The sequence below is a fragment of the Columba livia genome, chromosome 7, assembly GCF_036013475.1.
Source record: "Columba livia isolate bColLiv1 breed racing homer chromosome 7, bColLiv1.pat.W.v2, whole genome shotgun sequence".
Lineage (NCBI taxonomy): Eukaryota > Metazoa > Chordata > Aves > Columbiformes > Columbidae > Columba > Columba livia.
This window is the reverse complement of record NC_088608.1, coordinates 34,389,728-34,413,641: the sequence shown is the minus strand read 5'-3', so window position 1 is coordinate 34,413,641 and position 23,914 is coordinate 34,389,728. Positions and strand designations below refer to the sequence as shown.

Genomic DNA, 23,914 nt, shown 5'->3' with positions numbered 1-23,914 from the left:
TAAAAACTGTCTTCACATGTTCTGTAGTTCATGAGCTTGGTTCTACTAGTAGATGGTTAAGTAATAAACAGTTCTTACATAAACTGTGTTGTGTGATTAGAAACAGAAAGAAGAAAACATAAATTGATTCCAGTAATCTTTAAATTGGGGGTTTCAAGGTATGGTGGTCTTAAGGGCTGAGTGTAGATGAGTAAGTGTAGGCAAAAGCTCAATGTGTCAGCTCCAGTTTCTCTTTTCCAGGCTGATGCCAGCTTTATATTGTTGAAAAACTTCATGAATGATGCAAAACCAAGGAAAGACAGTGAAGTAATCTGAAAATTTTCTAGTCCTTTCATGAAGGGATTTTTAAAACTATTTAACAGTGTTAATGTCATCTTGGCTATTAGTCTATATAAACACTTTTGCTAATAGCCTTACTGTAAACAGGTTCTAATGCAATGGGCATTGGGCATCTGAAGCAGTTTGCTGTCCTTTTATGCGGTGCAAGCCTGTCAAAACAGATTCCGCTTCACCATGGGGTTTGAGCAGATTTTCCTAACTGGGGAGGGTGGGGAATATCTTGAATCCTTTATTAGTAAAACTAAACCTCAATGACAAGGCTTAAGATACTGACTTCAGAGTGCATGGTGTGTAATTTTAAGATCTTCAGTGTGGTCTATGCTTTTTCTTTTATTTCCTTTCTCCCTAAATGAATAAGAAATCTGATTTTATTGTTAATTTTTTTTATCTAAGAGCAGGTTGTTGCTTTAATTCCCATGCATGCTGTACCAGGCACTATTCAGTTATGAATTACTGTGCTCCAGTGTGTCTTGTGATTTCTTTGCTAATTTTTCTGTTGAGAAAAAAAAATATGGAGTGCCTTGTGAATGCTAGTTTGGAGTTTGAAATTATGATTATTAAGTGCTTCCCTTCAGTTCTGGGACTCTAGATATACTCTAAGTCTTAGAGAAAATATAAGATCTGTACACTTGGAAATTATTTGTTCAGGGAGGTGCAAAGATCCTGATGCACGGGGTGAGTGGGTGGGTGGGGGAAATGGTAGAAGGTATAAACTTCACTCTATCTTTTTTCTTCAGTCACTTTAAAAAGTACTGTTTCCTGGAGATAAAGTAACTTGGGTGGAGCTAAAACTCTTGAAGTGCGTTTGTATTAGACTCAGTTGCCGCTAACTGATGCGGGACTCCACTTGGTTGTTACTGCTTGTTGAGGCTGTTCTTTTCTTGGAGCCCTCTGACTTTGCAACTCCTTAAATGCTGGTATCAAGCATGAAGTAGGTTTTGGGGGCAATGCTATTGTGGAACTGTCTTATAGGAGAAGTTATACTCAGTTTTGGAGCTTCTGTTTTAATGCTTCTGTTGTTACTGAAATCTGAGATAAGTTGAAAACTCAATGTCCTGTAAAAACATTTTCTGTTGTGAAATATAAGACTACAGCTGGTTTTCCTGCTTAATGTACTTGCTTCTCCCACTTGAAAATAAAAAAGTGGCTGGCACATCAATGATCAACCTTCTTTGCTTCCTATTATGGAAGGAGTATCATATGGCACTTCTCTTTAACTTGCCAGCTTAGTGATAATATGGGGGTGAATCACTGTTGTGTAGTAGCCCCTTCCTAATAACATGAACCTTCCCAAGGTGTGCAAATAGCTCACAACATGGAGCAAGAGCTGATTGTAGTACAAGGCTTGGCAAAGAGTTCTGTCAGAGCTACAACTTGGAAATGATGATAGTTACTCTGAAAACTGACTTCCAGTCACTGCTTTAACTGAGCTGTTTTGTTGAAACAGACTTAGGGGATTCACCATCTGGGGATCTCCATGCAAGTAAATGTTTAAGTCAAGCTTTTGAGAATGGAAGTTTGGGTGTATGTTGTGTTATTCAAATAAATCAGAAGAATGATGGTGTAGTTCAGATATTTACATGGAAAATAACACAGCTGGAAAAAAAAAACAAGCATTACGTAAGACAATTCCATCTTAGAGCCTTAATAGCAGTTATCCTATTCAAGCTTTTTTTGTTGTTGTGCCTCTTTGAACTGTGGATCAAACTATATGAAGTGATAAACCTGATTTTGCAAACTTATCAAGATATCATTAGAATCTGTTTACTTGGAAGCTAAAAGGTTTAAAAGTGGGTTCAGAGGCTGGTTACAGCATCTCAGCTTGTAAGTCAAAACTTACTTTTCACGCATTGTACTTTCTAGGTCTGCCAAGTAAATAAGATGTTGTACTTCTGTTGATAGAAGAATTCTGTAGTATTGGGATGAATTTTCCTTTGACTTTTTTGAGATGGCACCTGGGGAACAGTTTCAGAGTACAGTTGTCTTGTTTCAGATTTGTGGAGAGACAACAATATGGCATGCTGGGAATGTGTTTTGGGTGTGTCATGTGTGTTTTTGTTTGTTCATTTGATTTCATCAGGTGTAGGCATCTGAACCCCTTATCTATATCTAGCACACAAGTGCATCTAGGTTCATTCTAAGCTTGCACCTACACAATAAGCATTGACTTGGGCTTCATAAGAGCCAGTGCAATATGTCTGGAATAAGTAAATGTCTTACTGCCTTTTTCTGCTGGTTGTGTGGCTTTGTGTACTGAGTTTTGCCTTGACCTAGCTCAAAGGCTGTACCTTTAACTTGCCATTTGTAGAGCTTTAGTCTGGACAAGTTGATTAAATGCAGTGCATATATTGTAGTTTTGGTGGCTAGTTTGAAAATGGGAAGACCTTTATTTGAATGTGGAAAATAACGGACTTCAGCATATGAGTAACCAAGAAAATTCAAATAGTTTGTTTTACTTGTGTGGTGACCTAAAAGTTAGGTGTGATAGTTGTGTCTTAAGTTACTGGAATGTCTTATTCTAAGTTGAAGTGACTTTGCTCCCTGAATTTCAGTTATATACTTCCTTGCTATCCTCAGGAGAAGCTACACTATTAGAAATCCCATGCTTTTGAGAGCATAAAAGTTACAAATTGAGAGGAAAGCCTTGAGCCATTAACTCTTAAGGATAACTTTGTTTCCTGAGGCAAAGAAGGAAACACGCTGTGGATCAACTGATGTTATTGGAACAAATGTGTTGTGAAGCTTTAGGTTTTTGAGGGAGTGCGCTGGGCTTCTCCGGTGGTTTGCTTTGGGGGATTAGTTTAAAGCAGCAGGCAATAATGATGAAACAAGGGTTCATGCTGCTGTGTATACAGATGGTTGTTTTTATTTCTATTTAAATTGGCAAATGAGTCTTACTCCCTGAGAAGAGGGGACACTCAGCAATGCAGCAGATGAGACATTTGATTCCTTTGGCAGATCTTGGGCACTTGAGAAAAGGAAACACACCTTGTAACATCGGTTGCTGTGCTTGTTCTGCCTTGTACTTTGCTAAGGCCAAAATGTCAATTGCAGTTTCTGAAAGGTGACACAGGTGCTCAAGCAAAGTGACTTCACAAGATTTATTTTCTAATGAGGTGTATTATCCAGCACTTGAGGCATCTATAGTCTTTGTCATAACTTTACCACCTTAAAAAACTCATTTGAATCTTGGATCATGTGTTGAAAGCTGATGTGGGAATATTATGTATTCCATTAATTGCAAGTATTAAGGGATGCACTTATAAATGTACCGTAGTCTGACAGTTAAAAGTGAGATTAAAACATCCCCCCTTTTTTTTTTTTTGTGAGAATAATGGAGGTTGGGAATAGTGCTAGGCAGATAAGAACTTCTCCCTCAGAAATACTCTGTTCTCTACTGCATCACAATCAGGAATTGGTTTTGTCCTTACTGATAAACAAAGTATATGACAGTGTTGGTATTTTTGACAAATCTTTGAAGAAAAGGTAATGTAAGCTCCAAAAATCTTGGCAGCTGAAGTGCAGAACTCAGCTGCATCTCAACTGTGTGACTTTCTGCTGACAGTGCATTTCAAATATCTATTTCTGCAATTGTTAGTTTTTGTGTGAAGGGTATTCTTTCTGACTTTCATACACATAGCTTTACATAATTTGTGGGGAAAAAATCTAAAATGATTACTTAGTAATCTACAGTGGATAAAGTTCCCCTAGTCTGAGGGAGAAAGTATTGTATTAAGTGTTTTTGATAACCCTAACCTCAGTGGGAATAAGATTTGTCTTCTGTAATATTAGTTTTTGTCCTAGATGGCCTTCAAGCACTGTTTGTACTTCATGTCACCTATACTGAGGTAGAGCTGTGGCTAAACTTCTCATTTGTGTTCTCGCTTGTCCTTGTACCATGAAATAATTGAGCAAAGACAGTGCCAGATGAGGACAAGTTGTGAGAGGATGCTAATTTTGGATGTAAAGTCTACTGGGAATTCTGTACCATCAGGACTTAAATATGGTTTCATGGGTCGTGTTTGTGTATGGAGAGAAATGTGTGCCTGGAGCCCTGTGGCGAGGGTGAGCGGGTGCCCTGCGGAGGCCACTGCAAGAACAGAAGGTGGAGGCAAAGATCCCAAATAGTGGAGCACTGACTTGGAGCAGGAGGCTCAGACCAGTTGGATTTGGGGAAGGTACTGGGAGCTCCCCCTGCTCCCAGGCTGAGAACGTTGGTGTGATGAGTTGTGCCTGTTCCTGTGTGGGAGAGCAGCTTGACCTGGGTGCCTGCATCATTATCCCCATTCCTGACCTTGGTGGAGTGTGTTTAGGGTGCTGTTTTATTTCTTTTTATTATTATTATTATTATTTAAAAATAGAAATTCTTACTCAGCACTGGTGAGGCCACCTGGAGAACTCCATCCAGTTCTGGGCTCCCCGGGGCGAGAGAGATGTGGACACGTTGGAGAGAGTCCAACAGAAAGCGTCAAAATAAGAGTTAATTTATGATTATACTGTGCTAGCTATTGGGCACTTTGCTTACGTTTGTCATGTTATACTCAGCACTCTACTAGGAGGACTCCTGTTCATACATTTTGGGTTTTTAAATCATTAGTATTGTACCTAGCTGCTGTTTTAGAAAATGTAGTGTTCAAATGCAGTGAGAAGGTACAGTTCAACTGCAGTTATAAACTCTTCAGCCTATAGGTACAGGGCAGTGAGCAGCTTTTTGAGTGATGAGGTTAAGCTTTTAAAAGGATTTTGTAAAATCAGAAACCCTTCGGTTCTCTCCTGTCTGTATGGACTGTTCAACTGTAATTCTTCCCAGTCTTCTGGACAGAGCTTTTGATCCAAAGTTGTTTGCAGTTAATTAGCACTTCAGTTGTAATTGTGATAAGGTTATAAATACTGCATGAAGCTTATGACTAATGTTAGAAATAAGATAACGGTGCCATCTCACTTAGACATATTTGAGATATCAAGGATCTATGACTTCTTAGAAAGCTTGTTTTGAATTTCTAATTCCAAGGTGGAAACAGAAGGGTTGTCAGATTCCCTGGTTGGTAGTGATTCTGTTGTGGGCAGCTGGCAATTCCAAAGCCCTCTGGAAGTATTTAATGTCTTTTTTTTTTTTAACTGGATGGAAGCAGATGTGTTCCTTAATCAGTATGTGCACATTCAACCTCATTAATGCCATTTCAGGATTGTGACTAATATCCTATATGGAGCCTTCATAATGGTACAGATGAAAGGGTGTTTAGATGGCAGTGCATTTCTAACTCAGTGAATAACTTGTTTTTTCATTTTTGTTTTCCTGTTACTTAAGTAAGCTTAAGTTAGCCACTCAAGGAAGCAAGTTCCAAAAATACGGAGTTGATGTGTACAATATGTGTAATTTCAGTGTCTTGTTTAGTAGCTTTGTTTGTTTACATAGTTGGATAATGACTGTAAACCTAATGATTAGACAGCTATTTTGTTTGTTAATTTCCCTTTCTGTACGTAAGAAAAATACAGGGAAACAAAGTGACTCTGAAGAATACTAGAATCTGTAGCTTTAGCTGTATTGCTTTCTCTTTGTTTATGAGAAGCTTCAGATACAAACTTTTAGTCTTTTTTTAATCACTTTGAAGGGGTTGAAGGACTGTTTATCGCCTGGACCAAATCAACAGTCGATACAATTAAACTTGAAACATGTAGGAAAATTTAATTTGACTTGGACTTGGTAGGGCTTATGTTTTCTATTTAAGTAAAGCTGCAGATGAAGTTCTTCCTGTTAGTAGATTTTCTATTAGTTTATACCACTATATCTGTATTTTGCAGCTATACTTTTCATTAACATAACCAGAAGGTGGACACAGCAAGATAGTCACTGTTGCTGGATTTTGTAGCATTGTGACTTATGCCACTGTATCTGTTTAACAAAGTGGTGACAGTACGAATGTGTGATTTCCATTATCTTACTGCTTCAGCGTCCCATGCTCAGGAGTGCAGCCAGGAAGCCTGTCTTTTAGGTATCACAGCAACTGTGTTCTCTAGAGAAAATAGGCTAAAAGTGTGGCACTCTGTGTGCCCATACAGACATTTAATTGTATACCACTTAACTTTGCAGCTGCTCATGTATCTGAGTTAACTAGTTGTGAACCAAAAGCAAGGCTTTCTGCATCATTTGCTTGGTTACCCAAGACACGTCTTGGGACCTTAAATGAGGATGTGACTGGCATATGAATTTGTACCAACATGGAAAACAAGTTTAGCAGGAAGACGGATTAGGTGTTAGACTTCAGCTGCATCTCTGAATGTGCTTGGCTTGCATTTTTATGTTACAAAGTGTTTCATTATCGAAAGGCAACTTGTACACAGAGTAGTAGTTGCTAGGATAACTGCAGCATAGTACTGGACAGAAGATGTAATTTCCAACTAATGACACGTGAAAGTATTTGCATTTGAGTGTAGGATCGCCTGTACTTTCATTGGAGTCTGATGCAAATGAACTCAGTGATCTGAGGATCTAGCATGGGAATAAAATCTTTGATATGCCTCTGTATTCTGTGCTGTCAGAGTCCATTCTTCTCTGTGGAGTCAATAGTTAGCAGGCATGTTCTATCACAACTGCACCTTCTCTGGGCCAGGATCGCAACATTCATGAACATGCTGTTGTAAGACATGTAGGGAAGAGATGCAGAAAGGCAACTACAGCAGTAGGAACCTACAGCATTTCTCGTTGTGAACTTGGCCTGCTGAATTACTCATATTGCTTTCAAAATGTCAAGCTCGCTGTGCAAGATACAGAAGGTATCACTAAGCTCTTAGTAATGTTGAAATAGTATGAAGGATCACTTGAGCTGACGTTGGATTCTTAGATATGAATGTTGTTGCCTCTTATATATAACTAATGTAAAGGTATGTTAGGCTTTAGTGACTAAGTGCTTCATGATATATGAAGATTAAATACCGATACTTCTGCCATAGTGTATTCTTACGGTCATTGTACTGCTCAGAATCACCTGTAGACTTGGTAGACACTTATGTTCTGGCAAAAATGGCATGATCTTGGAAGGATGTGACAAACAGGGCCTGATAGGAAATAGTCAAAAGTCAGAGATAGGAACTGTGTGTGATCAATTAATTGGCATACAGCCTCATATCTGCTGTTCTAGCTTCTTTTGGAGGCATGTTAGGAAATGGGTATCAGGTGAGAGAAAGTTGGGCTATATATCTTTTATTTGGATTAACTTCAGTGTTTAGCACTAGAACTAAAATGATAGCTTGGAAAATCTTAATAGATATGGGCATTTTACAGGAAGAATTCTGATAAGGCAGTTACAAATAATTTTGTTATTAATTGCACCAGCTCTGTTTCTGGTTAGAAGGTAATACTGATTGTATTGCCAAGGGTACAAATGTAAACAATCAAAATTAATAAATAATGACAAGAAGGAAAAATGTTCCTTTGCTTTCATGAACATAAAATCAATGATGTAGTAGAGTTTAAAATGCTTTTGTAATAAAGCTCTGTTAGTATTTTCAATACACCCTAAAGTCTTATTAAGATTTTTTTTGTTTGTTTGTTTTGTGAATAAAGCTGAGTAATAATTTTCCTTCAAAATACATCGCTCCTAGAAAACTTGATTCAGGCTGCTGTTTGAACTTGGGACTGAAAGATTTCTGTGGGTCTCTGGGCAAGTTTGTGATTCCTCTGCACAGGATGGTGACAGTGAAGTGTAGCTGCTTTGCATTGTACAAAATTGTAAAAATTGACAGTGCTACTGGTATGCTCTGAATATGAACAAAATCTGTAGCTTCACCCTTGGTGCATATGGGACTTTACTATAGTAATTTATCACTTTTCAATTGCAGTTTTGTAATTTGAGTGTGAATCTGTAGATTCACCCTTGGAGTTGAGTAAATGAAAGCAGGAAGGAATAGAAACAAGCTTTGGAAAACTATTCCTGTACCCTGTGGCAACTAATCTATTTAGTCCCATTTAGTTACTTTTCTCATGCAAAATAAGATTCTAATTTTAACCTACATTAAGCTTCAAACATAGTTCACTGCTATGAGATTGCAGCATTTAATAGGATCTGGATGTTAAACAATCCATTAGCTTATGGATGGAGGGATCTTGCTATTGACTTAACTAGAAAAAATTAAGTTTGAGTGGGGTGGAGTTGACCCAAAGGGCACAACTCGCTTAAGGCAAAAAATACTCTGAATACGTAGGTGCACAACATCTGAGAGGGGAGTAAGGGATGTGTGTTAGTCATCTGGGTAACAACAATGCTGGCCAGGTTAGATGGACCAATATTTACAGCAGACATCTGCCTCAATAGCTGTTTAATGCCCTTTAAAGCCAGAATTTTATAGCTGCAGTCAGGAGACCTACATGACTCACAAAAGGACTGCTGCTCCGGCGATGTTTTGCTTACTGGAACATCTTGCTTCCTGCATAACAGAGTGAATCCAGTTAGAAGGTTGCTGGTTTGATTTATGATGCTAATTGATGTGGTAGTTGATGTGAACTGCATGTACTAATTGCTCACTTGCTAATCTTTTCCAAATTATCTGACAAAAGCTTTTAAAATGAAACATTACATGTTTTTTAAAGCTGGTCAGCATACAAACAAACAATTGGGGGCTCCTGTTTTTCTTGTAAGTGCCTGATCCAAGCACTGATCCGTTTTAGTCACCGTGATTTTACAGGAAAACTTCAGTGTCTTTAATATAGTCTCGTTGTTCTTTGGGGTGTTTAAACAGACTGTAGAAAATACTTTCCCAGAGCATGATTATTTTTTATTTTCTTCAACTCTATCATTATCATTGTCTGTAGGGTAAGTGTAGAATATGCATGATACTTGATTTTTAGGTAATGAAAGACATGATGTACCATTTGAATTGCTGTTGTGCAGATGTGCCAGTCAGTGCAGCACAAACTGCAGTAAGAAAAAAAAAAAAAAAAATTGAAGATAATAAGGTACATTGGTTTCTGATTCTTGTAAAAGAAACGTATATTGAGTATTTTATTTACTGGGCAAACCAATCAACTTCAATGTAACCTGGAAAGCCTTTGTATTTCTGGGCTGATGGTTGGGGGAATCTTAGATTATGGAATGCAGGAGCACAAAGATTACTTTTATCTTTTCTGAAATAAGGAAAGACGTGTTTGAGGAGAGGTGAGTAATAGCTGATTCTTCAGTTTTGAGGGTTGTACAGGCTGTTGTCTGTGAATGAGGTAGCTGGGCAAAATCTCTTCTGTAGCTGCAGCTCTGTCACTTATTGTGTGTTATGGTGACATAAAATATCTTCATGTTAGATTAAAGTTTCTGACAGATGGGCGTTTGCCAAAAATGTTACTCTGTTAATATTCCAGGATGATTTAGATGCTTTACTGGATAGCAAGTTTTTTAATTTGGGACTTGCTGTGGGAGCAACAAGAACTGGATTAGTCAATTTGGAGGAAAAACAGGGATTTACATCCTGTTGTTTGGCTGTAACTTGAATGTAGGCTGTTAACAGGAAGAGGCAAAATACCTCAGTGACCTAAAAAGTGTGTCCCTTTATGGACTACTTGATGTTAGGTAATGGTATACTATTAAAATTAATGCTTACATATATATCCCTTGATTTGCAAACTAGGCCAGTGCAGTAGCTTTTTTAAACCTTGGTAGATAAACAGGGTAAAGAAATTTTGCCAGAATTTATAAAGAGCAAGGTAGTGTACTAGTGCTGTTTCAGATTTTTTTTCTTTTAATTAGTATGTAAATAAGGTGGCTTCCTCAGATTAAGCCAGCTACCTGCTAGAAACTTGAATAAAAATCATCTTGGAAGAAAGTGACACTCAAGTGAGGCATTTTAGGAGTTGTCTGGTAGTCCTTAATTTCAGTGAAAGGTGCTCCCTGAGGAACCTCTGTTACTGTGCAATGTTGCTATGTTTCTCCAAGATTATCTGACATTCTGCAGCTTTTTTGTGTGTGTAGTTTTTATAATATTTCTGTACTTGCAATATGGGGAGGTTGCTTATGAGGTAAGTGCTGGTATTTGATAAAAGCTGTTCAATGATCACACATTAGGTGAATCAAATACAGATAAATAGGTCTGTTTACAAATGGGGTTACATATTTTTTTTAAAACAAAATCAGCGAGGCTGTAATGTTTAAAAAAAACAAACAAAAACCCCAAATAAACAAAACCCCAAAAGTCAAACAACCAGCTACAAACAGACACTAACATAGCTGTGTAAATCTCTGTTCTTCCTGACTTGTATGTTTTTGTTTAGTAATACTCAGTAGGTGGCTCCAGATACTATTGTACTTGCTGTGATAAATCAGAGGTACTCAATCAAGCTTTAATCCACATGTTACTTTAAAAGATTTGGATGATTATGTGAAAAAAAAAAAAAAAAAAAAAACAAACAAAAAACAAACAAACAAACCGGCACTAATTGTGTGACTGTTGTAATGTGTTACAGAAAGCAATGCCTTTGGAAAGCTGCTTTCTTCCCATTGTCTACATGTTGGTTGTCAATGTGAGTCTGTTTGTGAATATGAATATTGGAGCTGGAACAAAAGCTCGTTTCCTTGGATGGAGATGTTGATGCTGATGTCTCAGTGCAGGTGTGGGAGCTGTTACGGACTGTGTACAGGGTGGTCAGTCCATGTGGATGCTGCATGCTGTTGGTGTTGCTGACACTAATGCTAACCAGACTGAAGCTGGCCCCAATATGTGGAGAAAGTACTTTAGTTCTAAATGCAATACATTTTGAAATGTGTTTTCCTGCAAATTCTGGAACAGTTTTGTCTTGAAAAACAGGCAGTAACACAAATATGAATTATGTCTATTCCCTCTGTATCGGTCTCTTGTTTCCATCTGTTGACGTGTTAATCAAGTCAATAAGAAGACCATTCATAGCTGGGTATGTCAGCAGAGAGAGAGAGGATATTTATGGACCTCAGGGAACATATTCCCCAGACAGCGATTAAGATACGAGTTTCACTGAGGATAGTGTGTAGAGAAAACTACAGTATGCCAGAAAAATCCTCCACTATCTCATGACTCTGTCTAGTTGGGCTGAGTTCTGTCATCCACACTTGTGTTCTCAGGGTGGTCTGTGGGTCTCCTGTGATGATTGTGTCTGGATTGAAAAAAACTTATTTGTGTGCATAACAGGCATTTGTTGAAACACTGAAGTGTAAAAAGCCAAAATCAAGAAGAGTGCGGTGAGGTTCAACTTGAAGATACAGGATTTAAGTTCCATAAAGCTCTGAAAAAGCAGAAGGGATGGCACTGTGGTAACACTGATTATGAACTGTCCTTTAGATTTTGTGTTGCCCAATTATTGGAGTAGTAACATCCTGCACATATTTAAATAAAAACCAATGATAGTTAAGTCTTCTGTCTAATCAAGAGTGGTTTGAAAGCCCATTCTGTGGGTCCTGCTGCTCCTGGAAGCAGTTGCTAAAACAGCCTCTATATATGGTTGTCTTGAGTAAAAAAAAAGGTTAACAAATGGAATTTGGATACATGGGAGTTATGTATGAGAAAGTGGTGCTAGTTTTAATCTTCTAGTTGGAAAGGTGGACAAACAAACTAACTTTGCATCTCACATTTTTCATCACCAAAGTCAGCGCGTGGGGAGAGAATGCAGGATTTATTTTTTAAATTGTACAGCTTGAAAGCAAGTAATTCCTATGAAGCTGTAAAAATTGCTTTTAACGGTCAAGATAGCTATATACATATGAGGTATGGGGTAGTTAGTGTTTTCCTAACTTGAAAAAAAGTTATTTCATAGCGTTTGCCTCCAAGCTGGACAAACAGGCTATTGAAAGGTAGGTGATGGCCAGAATGTAGAGGCCTCAATGTACATTGGTTTTAATCTTGCAAACTTCAGGTGGTTGCAGACTGTTGGCTTTTGGGGAAAAAAAGAAGCAAAATTCTAACAATAGTCTAAGGCCAACAGCTGTTCCTGGGAGACTTGGAGGTATAAACTGAAATGACAGAAATGGAGAGAATTCTGAAGGCTTATGCATTGCCATTTTCATCTGCTTGGATGTTATGGAAGACTTTGACACTGGGCTTGGTTCTGCTGCTTGTGTCTTTGAGGACCAACTTTAAGACCAACTTCCATATTTAGACACTTATACTGTACCATAATGAGCATTTGATTTAAAAGCAAGTATGTTTAACTTCAAGTAGCCTATGGCACCTGTTTAATTTGCATCTTCCATCTACTTGTCAGGAAATATACATATTTGCAGTTTATTTTTAAGTGTTTAAAAAGAAAAAAGGTAGAGTATTAATTTCCGGAAGTGAACAGTGACAGTAAATCAAGTTGCTTTTATTTATGTTGTATTCAAGTGAAATGTGACAGGAGAGTATTTGTAAGAAGGAACATGTAAAGTACCTTGCTAATGACAAATTGTGAGATAAGATTGAAATAATCATGATTCAAAATCAAATTTACTTCTGATCCTATTTAGTGAAACAAATTAGCCCAATCCAGATGGTTTCAGCAGGAGTTAAGTAATAACATTTCTAGGTTTGTTGAATGGCAAAATGGACAAAATTGAGGGTCTCATCCAACTGAAATGATTCTATGATTCTATAAAATCTGGTTTCCTGTGGGTCTGTCCTGGAGAGCTTCTCTGTAAAGATGCCAGCAATCCTGTGTTCTTATTCCATTCTGTGTGCTTACTTCTGTAAGACACACAACTTGTGCTCGGTGTTTACTCGTTAGGAGGTGAAACCTTTATGTTAAGAAAAGGATACGGTCTTTGCTGCTGTGTAACGTGTGGGCGACTGCTAATCTTATGGAAATGATCTATTGAGCAGATGAGGCCTGATTAATAATGAATGAAGTTGCTGCAGTACTATGAGAGTCTTAAAAAAAAAAATAAGCTTTTCTTAAATTATCTTAAACCTTGCAGGGTAAAGCCTCTTCAGGTTAGTTCAGCAAGCGAAGTTTGTAAACTGAGGGTTATATTTCTGTGCTTTGTGCCTTAGAATTTTTTACAGCTTCCATTTAACTTGAGTTCAAAATAAGGTGATGTGCTTCTTGATGCCCAATTCAGATTTAGCTGAAAATGATTGTAGGAATGTGAAAGACTTTTGGTAAAGTGGAGCAATAAAGTATGAACTTGCTAAAAATGGATGTAGATCTTAACTTTATTCTGAGAATGTAGTTTAAGAGTGGCTGAGCCTAGGATGATTAATTTGCTGTTGCTAAACGAAAGAGATCCTTCCACCCCACCTGCCCCCTCTCACAGGTTGTAGCCCTTCAGAAACCAGCTCAGTGTAAACATAAGTGATTGTTTTACCAGGGCAGCAAGCTGAATGATCTTCCTTGGGGCTCAGGTGAGGAGTGGGATTGTGCTGCAGGATCTGGGACAGCTTGTTGGGGTGTTAGAAGCTACTGGCCCTGCTCTGTTTGCTGCCCTGCACCCAGACTTAGTTTTCCTCAAGCATCAGGAGGTAGATAGCAAAGCGCTGTACAGAAGCTATTGAGGAGTAGGCTGTAAAATAACTTCCAGGCTCTAATGAACTTGAACCTGTTTCTCTGGAAGATATATGCGTGTTCTCTTTATCTGCAGCTGATTGTAAATATGTTGAACCTGACTTGCTTGTATAATCAGCAGCCTAAGGTCTTAATTAATCTTGCCAAAAGGCTATCATACATCATCCTTATGATTGATTTGCATTTGCTACATGCAAATTAAAATACCATTAGATTTGTACTGCATGCAAGTCATGCAGCTAAAAACAATTTCTGTTTCAGCAAGAAGAAATTCATCATACAAAAAAGTGCTGAAAGGTGACACAGCACAGTCTGTTTATGCTGGCTAGATGTTTAGGATTTTGAGCTGAACACAGTGAGGCACAGTTGCAGTTTACTGCTCATTTGATGATGGCTTTCATAAGTATCTGATGTCTGTAGATGCTAAGCAAAGGAAGTCTTCAGTATTTCTAAGCCTTAATCACTTTTATCTTTTGGTGGACCTTGACTATCTACAGCTGCTTCTTTTTATGTGATGATCAAGTTGCTAGGGACTTGTGAGTTTGGAAGAGGCACCTTTAAAAGATGGGGAGTATGAAAGGTGCTTTTTTTTTGAAAATGTGGCACCCACTATAGTGAAGAATGAAGGATTTCTAAAACTTGGTAAACATGTACTATGTCCTAGTCTTGAATGAAGTGTAAGCTGTTCCTGAAGTTGCATTCTTATATAAGTGCTGCTTAGTGCTGGCTACATTGTACGATATAACTCAAGTAAACTTTAAATTAAAGGTTGACTGATAGTCTGTTAATGTTGAGGTAACTGTAGCACTTACAGGAACAACTGTTGGCCAAAACATTCACTTAAGTTTTGCATTGAACAATTGGCATTTTCTGGAAAATGCTAATTTATCCCAGAGTATATGAGCGTCAGAGCACCAAGTACTTTTGACCGATTTCCTTGCACTCGGTCCCTCTTCTCATGGTCTGTTTGTACACAAATCAGCCTGCTCTGTGACTGATGCCTTCTGTCAGTGAGCATGGGAAACAACGCAGAGCCATAGAGATGAGAATTCTGCCTACATGCACTTCCCATGAAAGCACTTGTCAGGAGACTTTGTTGAATGAAAAAATAAGCTGGTGGGCCAATGTAAATCAGCCTTCTCATGTTGTCTTAATACTTCCTTTTTCCTAGCTGACCTGATATTGAAGTGTTGAAGTAGCCTGATAAGTGATGACTGCAGATATATTCTAGTTAGAGCAGGAAGCCTTTTCAAAACATGGATCTTAAGCTTTCAAGAAATGCGATTTGTATTTCAGTGAATAGCACAGGATTTATGCTTTCAGGTTTTCAATAAAAGTTAGACTTGCATCACAAGTTACTAAGCTTTAGTGAAAAAATCTCAGTGTTGCTGAACAATCGTATGTTTTTACCTTTATTTTGAAGGTAATAGGAACCTTTCTTCTATTAGTATTATGATTAAGTTGTTTGTTTACCTTGAATTTATTGCAGACATAAATTCCTGACAGGAAAGAAAATATATGGAATGATATTGCCTGGGAAATAAACACACAGTTATCAAAAGGATGACACTTCAGCTGAATCACTCTGTGTTAGGAGGAATGTTGGAGGGAAACAAATCCAGTTGGTGTGAATTTAAGTATCTGTTTAAGTGGAAGTGGGCCCAAGTTTTATGTATTGTTTAGAGTACCGCTTTCCTTTTTTTCCTTGTTTTTTTTTTTTTTTTTTTTTTTTTTTTTAATGGAGATTTTATTCAGATTGGCGGTGAATGGGAAAGGACTGATGTAAAGAGCAGAGCCATTTGAAAGAGTGAGAACAAGACAGGGTGGTAGGTGGAAAACCACTGTGGGCTTGAGTGTGTTTGGGTTTGTTTTTTTGTGTGGTTTTTTTTTGTTTGTTTGTTTTATTTGTGTTTTGGTTCTGTTAAATCTGCTGGCTGGAGATGTTGCCAGCATGGACTTGTGTACTGGTGTCCCACAGTGGATGAACAGCCACACATTCAAGGTTTGATCTCACTGTTGTTACATCTGCTGTTTGCTGTGGGGGTAATGACTACAGGTCTTCACCTCTGTATCTATAGACTGAGCATTAAAGCCTTTATTAAAAACAAAAGCCCAAACAAAAAATCAAAACAAAAAAAAACCCCAAACCATAACACAAACCTTCAGTTGGTTTTCAGGGGTTTTCCTTCAAGTGAGGAAAATGCTCACATAAATCTTTTATCTTGCATGACAGAAGAGTATCTGCTTTAAAGAGGAGCTGGCTGCCTCTGCAGGCGCTAGAAACAGGGTAGTCAGGCTGCTTTCAGGAAGCCTCTGAAATCAGATCTTTTTCCTAATGGCATGAGCTGAAGCGTAGATGCTTCTCCTGGTTTAAATGTGACCCGAGTGGCAGCCAAAGCTGTGTGAGGAAAGGGGAGGTATGGCAGGGTGCTCCTCTGAACGAGGTCTGCAGCCACAGGCAGCTGCCTCTGATAATATTCATTATCTGTCAAATAACTAACCGCTTTTCTCATGTTACCTAGAAAGAAATACTAGCTGTTCACAATCTTTTTTTATTCTCCTCTGTGTAGGAGAAGGGGTGATTATTACCAGGTGTTTGTAAATAGACAATGTGTATTGAATGCTTGAATCTGGTTAAATGCTTGATCCTGTAATCACTTGCAGTGATAATCTTCACAAACAAAGCTACAAAATAATACATTATTTCCTAGAAATACCTAGCAAGCTAGTAGGTCTGATAGTTGTTTGTCAGTTAAAAAACCCCATGCTTTCTGGTGGGAGACTTTCACTCAAAATTGGAACTCTGGCTCAGTTTTGTTTGTGGGTTTAGCAGGCTGGATAAGACACGATATTAAACAGTAAGTCATTTATTTATTGGCTAAACTATAACAGTACAGAAGCTCACCAGGCTTTGTTATACAAAGCTGTGACTAAGTTGGACACCTTCAGAACTGTGTTTGGGAAACAGAGGTGCTTATAAACCACGATCTGCATGCAGAGCGGGGCAGCGATCAGTCTGACTGCTGCTAGCTGCTACTTGGAGCTAATCTCTATTTCACTGGGTTTTGTGGACCTGCAGAATTCCTTTGCTGTTGAATCAGGTGTAAGATCCATTGTGGCTGAGTAGCTTGGAGAAGGTTTTAAGCAGAACAGTGATACTTTTTAGGCCTTTGTCAGATACTTATTTGGCTGTAACTGTCACAAGATAACTGCAATAATAAATATTGCAAAGAAAGTGTATCTTCTTGGTTCTCTGAGCAGTTGTTTTGAGAATTATTTAATTAGGTTTCTGGGAAAGGGAGGAAGACAAAGCTCTTGTGGCTGAGCAGGAAGAAAAGCATTTTGATTTGAGCCTGGTAACTCTGCAGTGGAAATAATTTATACTGACTTACAGCAACCTGAGTGAAATGTAGAAGGTCAAGATACCAGGAAAGTCTTGTACTACTAAAACTAATTGGGACTTGACTGGATTTTTTTGTCTGTTTATTTTTCAGGAATGACAGAATCAGGCTAATAATTATCAAACCTTTGCCTGAGAGCAATAAGAATTCTTATGGAAGAATGTCATATGCCTTATTTGTTTTAAAAAAAAAAAAAAACACAGGTACATAACATTTAAGCAAAATGCCAACAGGGTGATAATCAACTGTGAATTATTGTTGTCAGTGTGTGTCTAGTATTAAGACGACTATATAAATAGATGAAAAAGTTGTCAATAAGAGTTTTGTGTCTTTGAGTATCTTAATATTCAGCTGTAAGAGCTTTTTATCTTTAGCTTTGTTACAAATATTAAATTGGTGATGCTGAAGTGACTGCTTTAAGATGGGGTTGCTTACTTGTTTACAGATTAGCTGTGTCTGATTTTTTTTTGATCTGAAACTCAAACAGTGCCCTGAATTAAAAAAAAAATAAGTGAAGGGACTCTAGCTTGCTATACATATAAAACACTCTTTTCCTTTCCTGCCTGTCATTTTCCCTGTTTCAAGTGTTGAAGTAACTGACTGCCACTACCTTATTGATTACCCTTTCCTTCTTAGAAGAACCTTCTAATAAGTTTCCATGGAACATGCCTCCTTTACACTAATAGCTAATGATGGAGGTGGACAGAGGTTCTCCAGAAAGATCTTTAGGATGTTTCAGGCTTTTATTAGTGCTTATACTTTAATGAATGAGCAGACAAAAAGCAGAAAACTGAAACAGGAGGTGGGTGTGCGTCCAAGCTAATAAACACTTTAAGAATGGTGCTTGGGTTTTGTTTGGAAGGAGAGAAGTGAGATGCATCTGCAGCTGCCCTCCTCAGCTCAGGAGTTTAGTGTGAGAGAATAGTTACTGAAGGTGAATTTTCTTAGTGCATTCTCCAGCTCTGTGCTACTGGAAAAGATGCCAATAGTTTGTTGATGGGTAGGGAGGAAATGTAGAAAACATTTTAAACTAGTAGGAATTCTTGCTGATAAGAGTAGGTTTCAGTGGGAGGAGGATTCAGTTCAACAGCTCACCCTAAGTTGAACAGTTCAGTTGATTTCAGCTTTCAGCTTTGCTTGTCTTCTGATGTCTTTGCTGTCTTTTGCTTTTATTGGTTAACGTTTTGTTCCACACAGCAGGACAGCAGGAAGCTAGTCCAGTGAGTTCTCAATAAATAACCTTTGTTAGAGGGGAAATTCCCACGTCAGAATGGGGTAAACTCTTTGAGTCATGGGCTGTGGCAGCTGTAGTTGGATGTGCCAAATGTAATATGGACCAATTAATCAAATACAATAATTGAATTTCAAAACCTTGCTCTGGCAGGTTTCTAAATTTTGAATGTCAGTGGGCTTTGCAAATAACAGTATGTATTATAGTCTGTAATAATCTATATCTGTCTTGGTGGCCTTGTTCTCGTATTAAAAACAAATGACACTGACTTCTTCAATATCTCTTTGTTCATTAATGTTGAGGGTGAGTTTTTCTCAGTCTGCTTTGAGTGAGGCATGCTCTGGCAGGCAACTTCAGAAACACAGTTAAGCTGGCACCTATCTTTTAGCATAACAATTGTTGATTGATGAATACTGTGTTGAAATAATTGACTTGAAGAATAAGCCAGGATGTTCAGGAAAAGAATCTATAGAAAAAGCTGCTTTGTAACTGCCATAGGCTTTGCCTTGTAAATACTGTACCGAGTGTGCTTGTAAAGGCTTGCTTGCAGGCATTAGCATGATTACTAACATTGAGAGCTGACCCTACCTCAATACCAGTGGTTTTTTTTTGGGAAAATGTAATGCAAAAATAATCCAATTTCGGAATACAACACAAGAAGATATCTCTTTATCTACTACTTCTGTTAAGCAAGTATCTGAATTTTATAAAAATTCAGATTGGAGCTTTGGTAGTAAAATGATAAATTTGTAAAAAGCATTGTAGTAACCATTCACCCAAAACACAACACTGGAGGTGGTAGTTCTGAAGTCTGTTCAGTGTAGTTGATTTAGGTCATTCTTAAAACCTGAAGTATTTTGAGGATAAGCTGCTCACTTGATGACTCTGCATTTTGTGGTTTACCTCACATTCAGGATGTATGTGAAGCAAGGATTCGAGATGGCTGGAAATATACTTGAAAAGTAGATCTCTGGACAAGCCCGTAGTTTAATTCAGGCTTAGCTTTAGGCCTGAACAGTGAAGTGCACCTACCTATTTGCTTGAACTATGAGCTAAGTGCCATTTGAATAGCAGGAACACAGTTGATGTGTAAAAGCAAGATAATTTAAACCTTGAAACAGTTGGTCTAAAATTGTTTCTCATATGAAAAACAGAAAATAAAGCTGTGCTCAAAGGATGGGGGGATATGTACAAGAACTGCGCTGTTGCTGAAGGTTTAGCCCTGCAGGTTTTTTCCTGCAGCTTAAGTAAAGCACCCCCCTGTTACATGCACAAAAACTTGCGAATAACTGAGGCAGTTAGTATACAATGCTGAGTAATAGTTGAATTACATTTGTCATTACATTATAATAACAGAAAAACCTTTTAAGCAATGGTGAGGACTTAATTCTATTGAGTTGGCTAATAATGCAATGGTCTTAATGATTGCTTATAAAGTGATTGCAGCAAGTTGGAGTTAATTTACTTGACTGATGACTAATGCTAAGAAGTTGATATTTTGTATGTGGAAAGGCACAAGTGGTTTATGTAGGCAATATATATAACTGAAAAAAGATGTATAGAATGTCTTGACCTAGGCAGACCTAGACTTCAGGTAATTATAAAACTGAATATGATCTTAGGTGGTTGGTCATGAATGCTTAAGGTATATTAAGCAATACATTAATTATGTAGTACTTGTAAAAGGGTTGAAAATTAACCAAATGGTCATGGTTTAGGAGTAAGTTGAAAAACCAAAAACTGGGTGAAAACACAGCATGTTGAATGCATTTTCAGTTGGAAATAAGTAGTGGCTCTGAGTCAATAAACCTACTGATGTAACTCTTGTACAACAGAAACTAAAAAAACAAACTTGAACCATTAACACCTGGATAACTGGAAACTGAATAAGAGGAAAAAGAGTGAAGAACTGTACTGAGTTTATTCTCTGAAATAAGCTGGCTTATTCAGTTTAATCTAATTTATCTAACAAATGTAATACTATTACAGGTGTCTTTTACTTCAAGCTTCAGAAACTGATGGAAAGTGATGAGTGTATTTCTTGGTCAGTATATCTTAAAAATATTGTAAAAGGCAATGGTCAGTGAGACGTAATGTGCTATTTAATAATAGGTTATGTTGGAAAATAATCCTCGGGGGTGTTTGTAATCTGAGGAGTGAAATTTTGTGGCGTCTCTAATTTTTCTCGCTCAAACAGGTATATCACTTATTTGTAATAGCATGTAGTCTGCAACCAAAGCTAAATTTTACTTTGTTGGTGTGTAATACAGAATTAGTTCTCAAAGGATGATGCTTTATAAATTTAGCTGAAATTTACGTAAGAATCATGGTAAAAATTAGAGGGAGAAAGGAATAAAAGAAGAGACATAAATACGGGATTTTTGTAAGAAATAATCAGAGTATGGCTTCTGCTTTAGGTTATGTTGTGCCTAGTAAGACTTTCCAGTTAGTACTCTGTTTCTGGTCCTCCCTGTTTCACTTTAAATTGTCTCAGGCAAATATAGGAGTCAGGGCTAAAACTAGAAACACAGAAGTAGTGACAAAGTTTTCTATATCTGGGAAAGACAAAGTAGAGGTGGTAAAAGGCAAAGAACTTGCAAATCATAAACCAGATTTGCTTCATCTGAATTTTGTAGCTGAACTAATTAGTAGTGAATGCTAACAAAACATACCTATTACAGTTCCAATAGGCTGGCTAATCCATAGCAAACCTGATTTTATGTACTTGCTTGAATTTGCAGTTCAAAAAACTCCAAGTTCCAGATTAGATTTGCCTTTTGGGGCTTCAGAAATTTGAGACTTTGCAAATATCAGTAGTTGTTCCAGTGAGAGAGAGGCTGTAATTACTTGAATGAAACTTGACCGACATAAGAACAAAAGTACCTGCTGAGGGCTTATTGCCAAGTGTGGATTTGTACTTAAGCAGATATAATTACATGGACTTTGTACCAGACTGTTTGACAGATTAAATTTCTACGATAGTGCAAGATAACCTTAGGTCACAGTCCAAAAGTAAGGTTCCTCAAAATATATACTCACAGCTGTGGTGATAATCTATCAATTGATAATAAATTTATGTTGTTAGATGCAGAAGTGTCAATGCCTGGTATGCGTGAAGTCAGTGTAAGGACTGTGCGTTGGAAAGGATCTTTTGCAGAAGTGCTGGAAAAAGTTGAGTGGGGTCCTTGCTTTATTTGAGATGCTTGGCTGCCTCTTGAAGCCTGAGACAACTCTCTACTACAGTCTGAGTCAGTGACAACTGACATGCGATGTTAGCCAAAAAAAAGGTTGGTTTGTTTATTTATTCTACCCTGGTTATCAAGCTAAGAACTAAATTGATATCAGGCAGCTTTTCACCAGCAGATATCGAGTGCAATATAAATCTGACTGTTGCATTAAGTAAATATTAATAGGATGTCTTACGTGGGTCTCGATCAGTGGTGCTGGATATTGAGTGCATGAACTCCAATAGCAGCAGGGGTTCTATTTTCAGAAGCCTCTGAGGAGCTGTGATCTGAAGGTTCCTGGGAGAGCTGAGCGTGGGCTCGCAGTGAGGCTGCAGGTCACCACAGCCTGTTCCTTCGTGGTCAAGACTGTGGGTGGCAACAGTGGTAACCAGGAATTCTTCCTCTTATGTAAGAGGAAAAAAATCCATTGCCTGCTATAGTGTAGAAGGAGCTGCCTATTTTCGGATGGCTGCAGTTGAGACCTTGAAGAGCTCTGTACTTGTCTGACAAGTTCATTTAAAGTCCCGATGATGAGTATGAACCAGCGTATGTGCATATAGGTAGTGTACAAGCTGATTTCTGCACCTTGCTTTTCTTGGGAAGGATGTTATTAATAGAAAAAGAACTGGAAGAAGATGGCACGTCAAATATAGGTATGATGATTTCTAGCTTTCAATATGGTTTCTGTTGCAAAAAAAAGTCTCTGAGCAAGCTTCATTTTTATAAACAGGCATCTTATGACTGATTTTTAAGTAATGCACTAATGAGGTATTGCTTGGAACACAGTAAGTTCATTTTTTCAGAATTATTCAGGTGAGTACCTTGCAGCTATATCTGAAAAAAATCAGTCCTCCCTGTTGGTATTCAGCTAGTGCTGCTGTGAAATGGAAATGTTTGGCAGAAAGAGATTTAATTGAAGAAAACCCATTAAGTGTATTGTGGCGTAGATAACGTAGTGCAGTAAGTTTAAGTGCTTCATATGCATTCCTGATAATTTTAAGAGGCTCTTTATGCAGCACATGTAATTTTATGTTCGTATTTAAGTTTTTGCTTGTGGAAGTGATAATCTGAAGATGTGGTCAATGTGCAGTCTGGAGTTAGAGGCTTTCAGAAAAGCTTCAGTGGGATGTAACTATTGCTTTAGGCTGTGCAGAGAGCAGTAGGTTTCTGTGAAGTCATATGAAAACCTGGATAGGCAAACACTGTGTTAATGGTTATAAAGGAGCTCTGGACTAAAAGCCCTGGAGAAACAAACTAATTTTCAATTAAAAACATCTGAAGAAAGGCCATGCTTTGTAGAAGCAGAATGTTTGGAAACAGTTAATTTAATTAATTCATGTGTCCTCTTTGCTTGTCTGAAAAAAGCTTTTAGAAAGGACTGCAGACATCTGCAGTGCTTTTTAATATTTGATGGGCTTGTATAATTCTCCTTACAGAAAATTCATGACCTGCTCTATTTCTATGATTCTGATTTGGAGATGGTATGAGTAAAAGAGATTAGATGGATTCCTTATCTTCCTATTACAATACAGCTTTTGAGAGACTATATTTTTTATTGCAGATATACTGGAAGTGGTTGTTTTTTTTTTTTTTTTTTTTCTGGTATCTGTTAGCTCTCTATAGATAAGTTTCAGGGATCTGAAACTGAATTGTATTATCCCAGAGTGCTCATTTTGCTTATGTTTGGAGTGAATGCATTGGTGAGATAGAGATTCACTGCCTGGTGCTGTTAGGAATCTCATTGCCAAAGAAGTTATTTTTAAAGCTTTAGCAAAACTCTGAGTACCACCTCAGCATGACTTGTGTATACAAAAAGGCTTTCAATGCAAGTAGAGGCAAACAAAATCGAATACTGAATCTGTAACGGGCTTCAAAACACGATGCTTTCAGGTTGATAAAATGATGAAAGCATTAATTTGTTTGTAGTCTGTGGATCTCAGGCTTTCTGGTTGACACACTTACCTTTGCTTTCCTTACTGTCCAGCAGCGGGGAGTTTATTGACAGTTGAAGTCTCCTCCTCACATCGTGAAAACCACTTGGAAAATGGTTAGACTTCTGTGATAGTGAAGAGCTACAGAACCCTATTGAATACATTTTTTTTTGTGATAAAGTTTGGGAAAAGGAGAAAATACACTATCTGCTGAAATGGTTCAAAAGAGCTGTTTTTTTCTGAGTGGATAAAATGCGAAATTGACATGGTAAAATCCCCACCACTTAAAGCTTGTT

At 37.8% G+C, this 23,914-nt stretch overlaps 1 protein-coding gene across 6 annotated transcripts in view; it reads left to right on the top strand.

Moving 5' to 3' along the window:
* AGAP1 (ArfGAP with GTPase domain, ankyrin repeat and PH domain 1) overlaps positions 1–23,914 on the top strand; it is a 370,539-nt gene that overhangs the window by 9,361 nt on the left and 337,264 nt on the right. Inside the window, exon 1 of one of the 6 annotated variants that reach the window (XM_065069195.1) lies at positions 1,041–22,340. The exons of the other annotated variants lie outside the window; for them this stretch is intronic. Within the exon in view, the coding sequence (XP_064925267.1) occupies positions 22,292–22,340 (49 nt within the window). The 5' untranslated portion in view covers positions 1,041–22,291. Of the gene's footprint in view, positions 1–1,040; positions 22,341–23,914 lie in introns of those variants that run through there. 6 annotated transcript variants of the gene reach the window in all.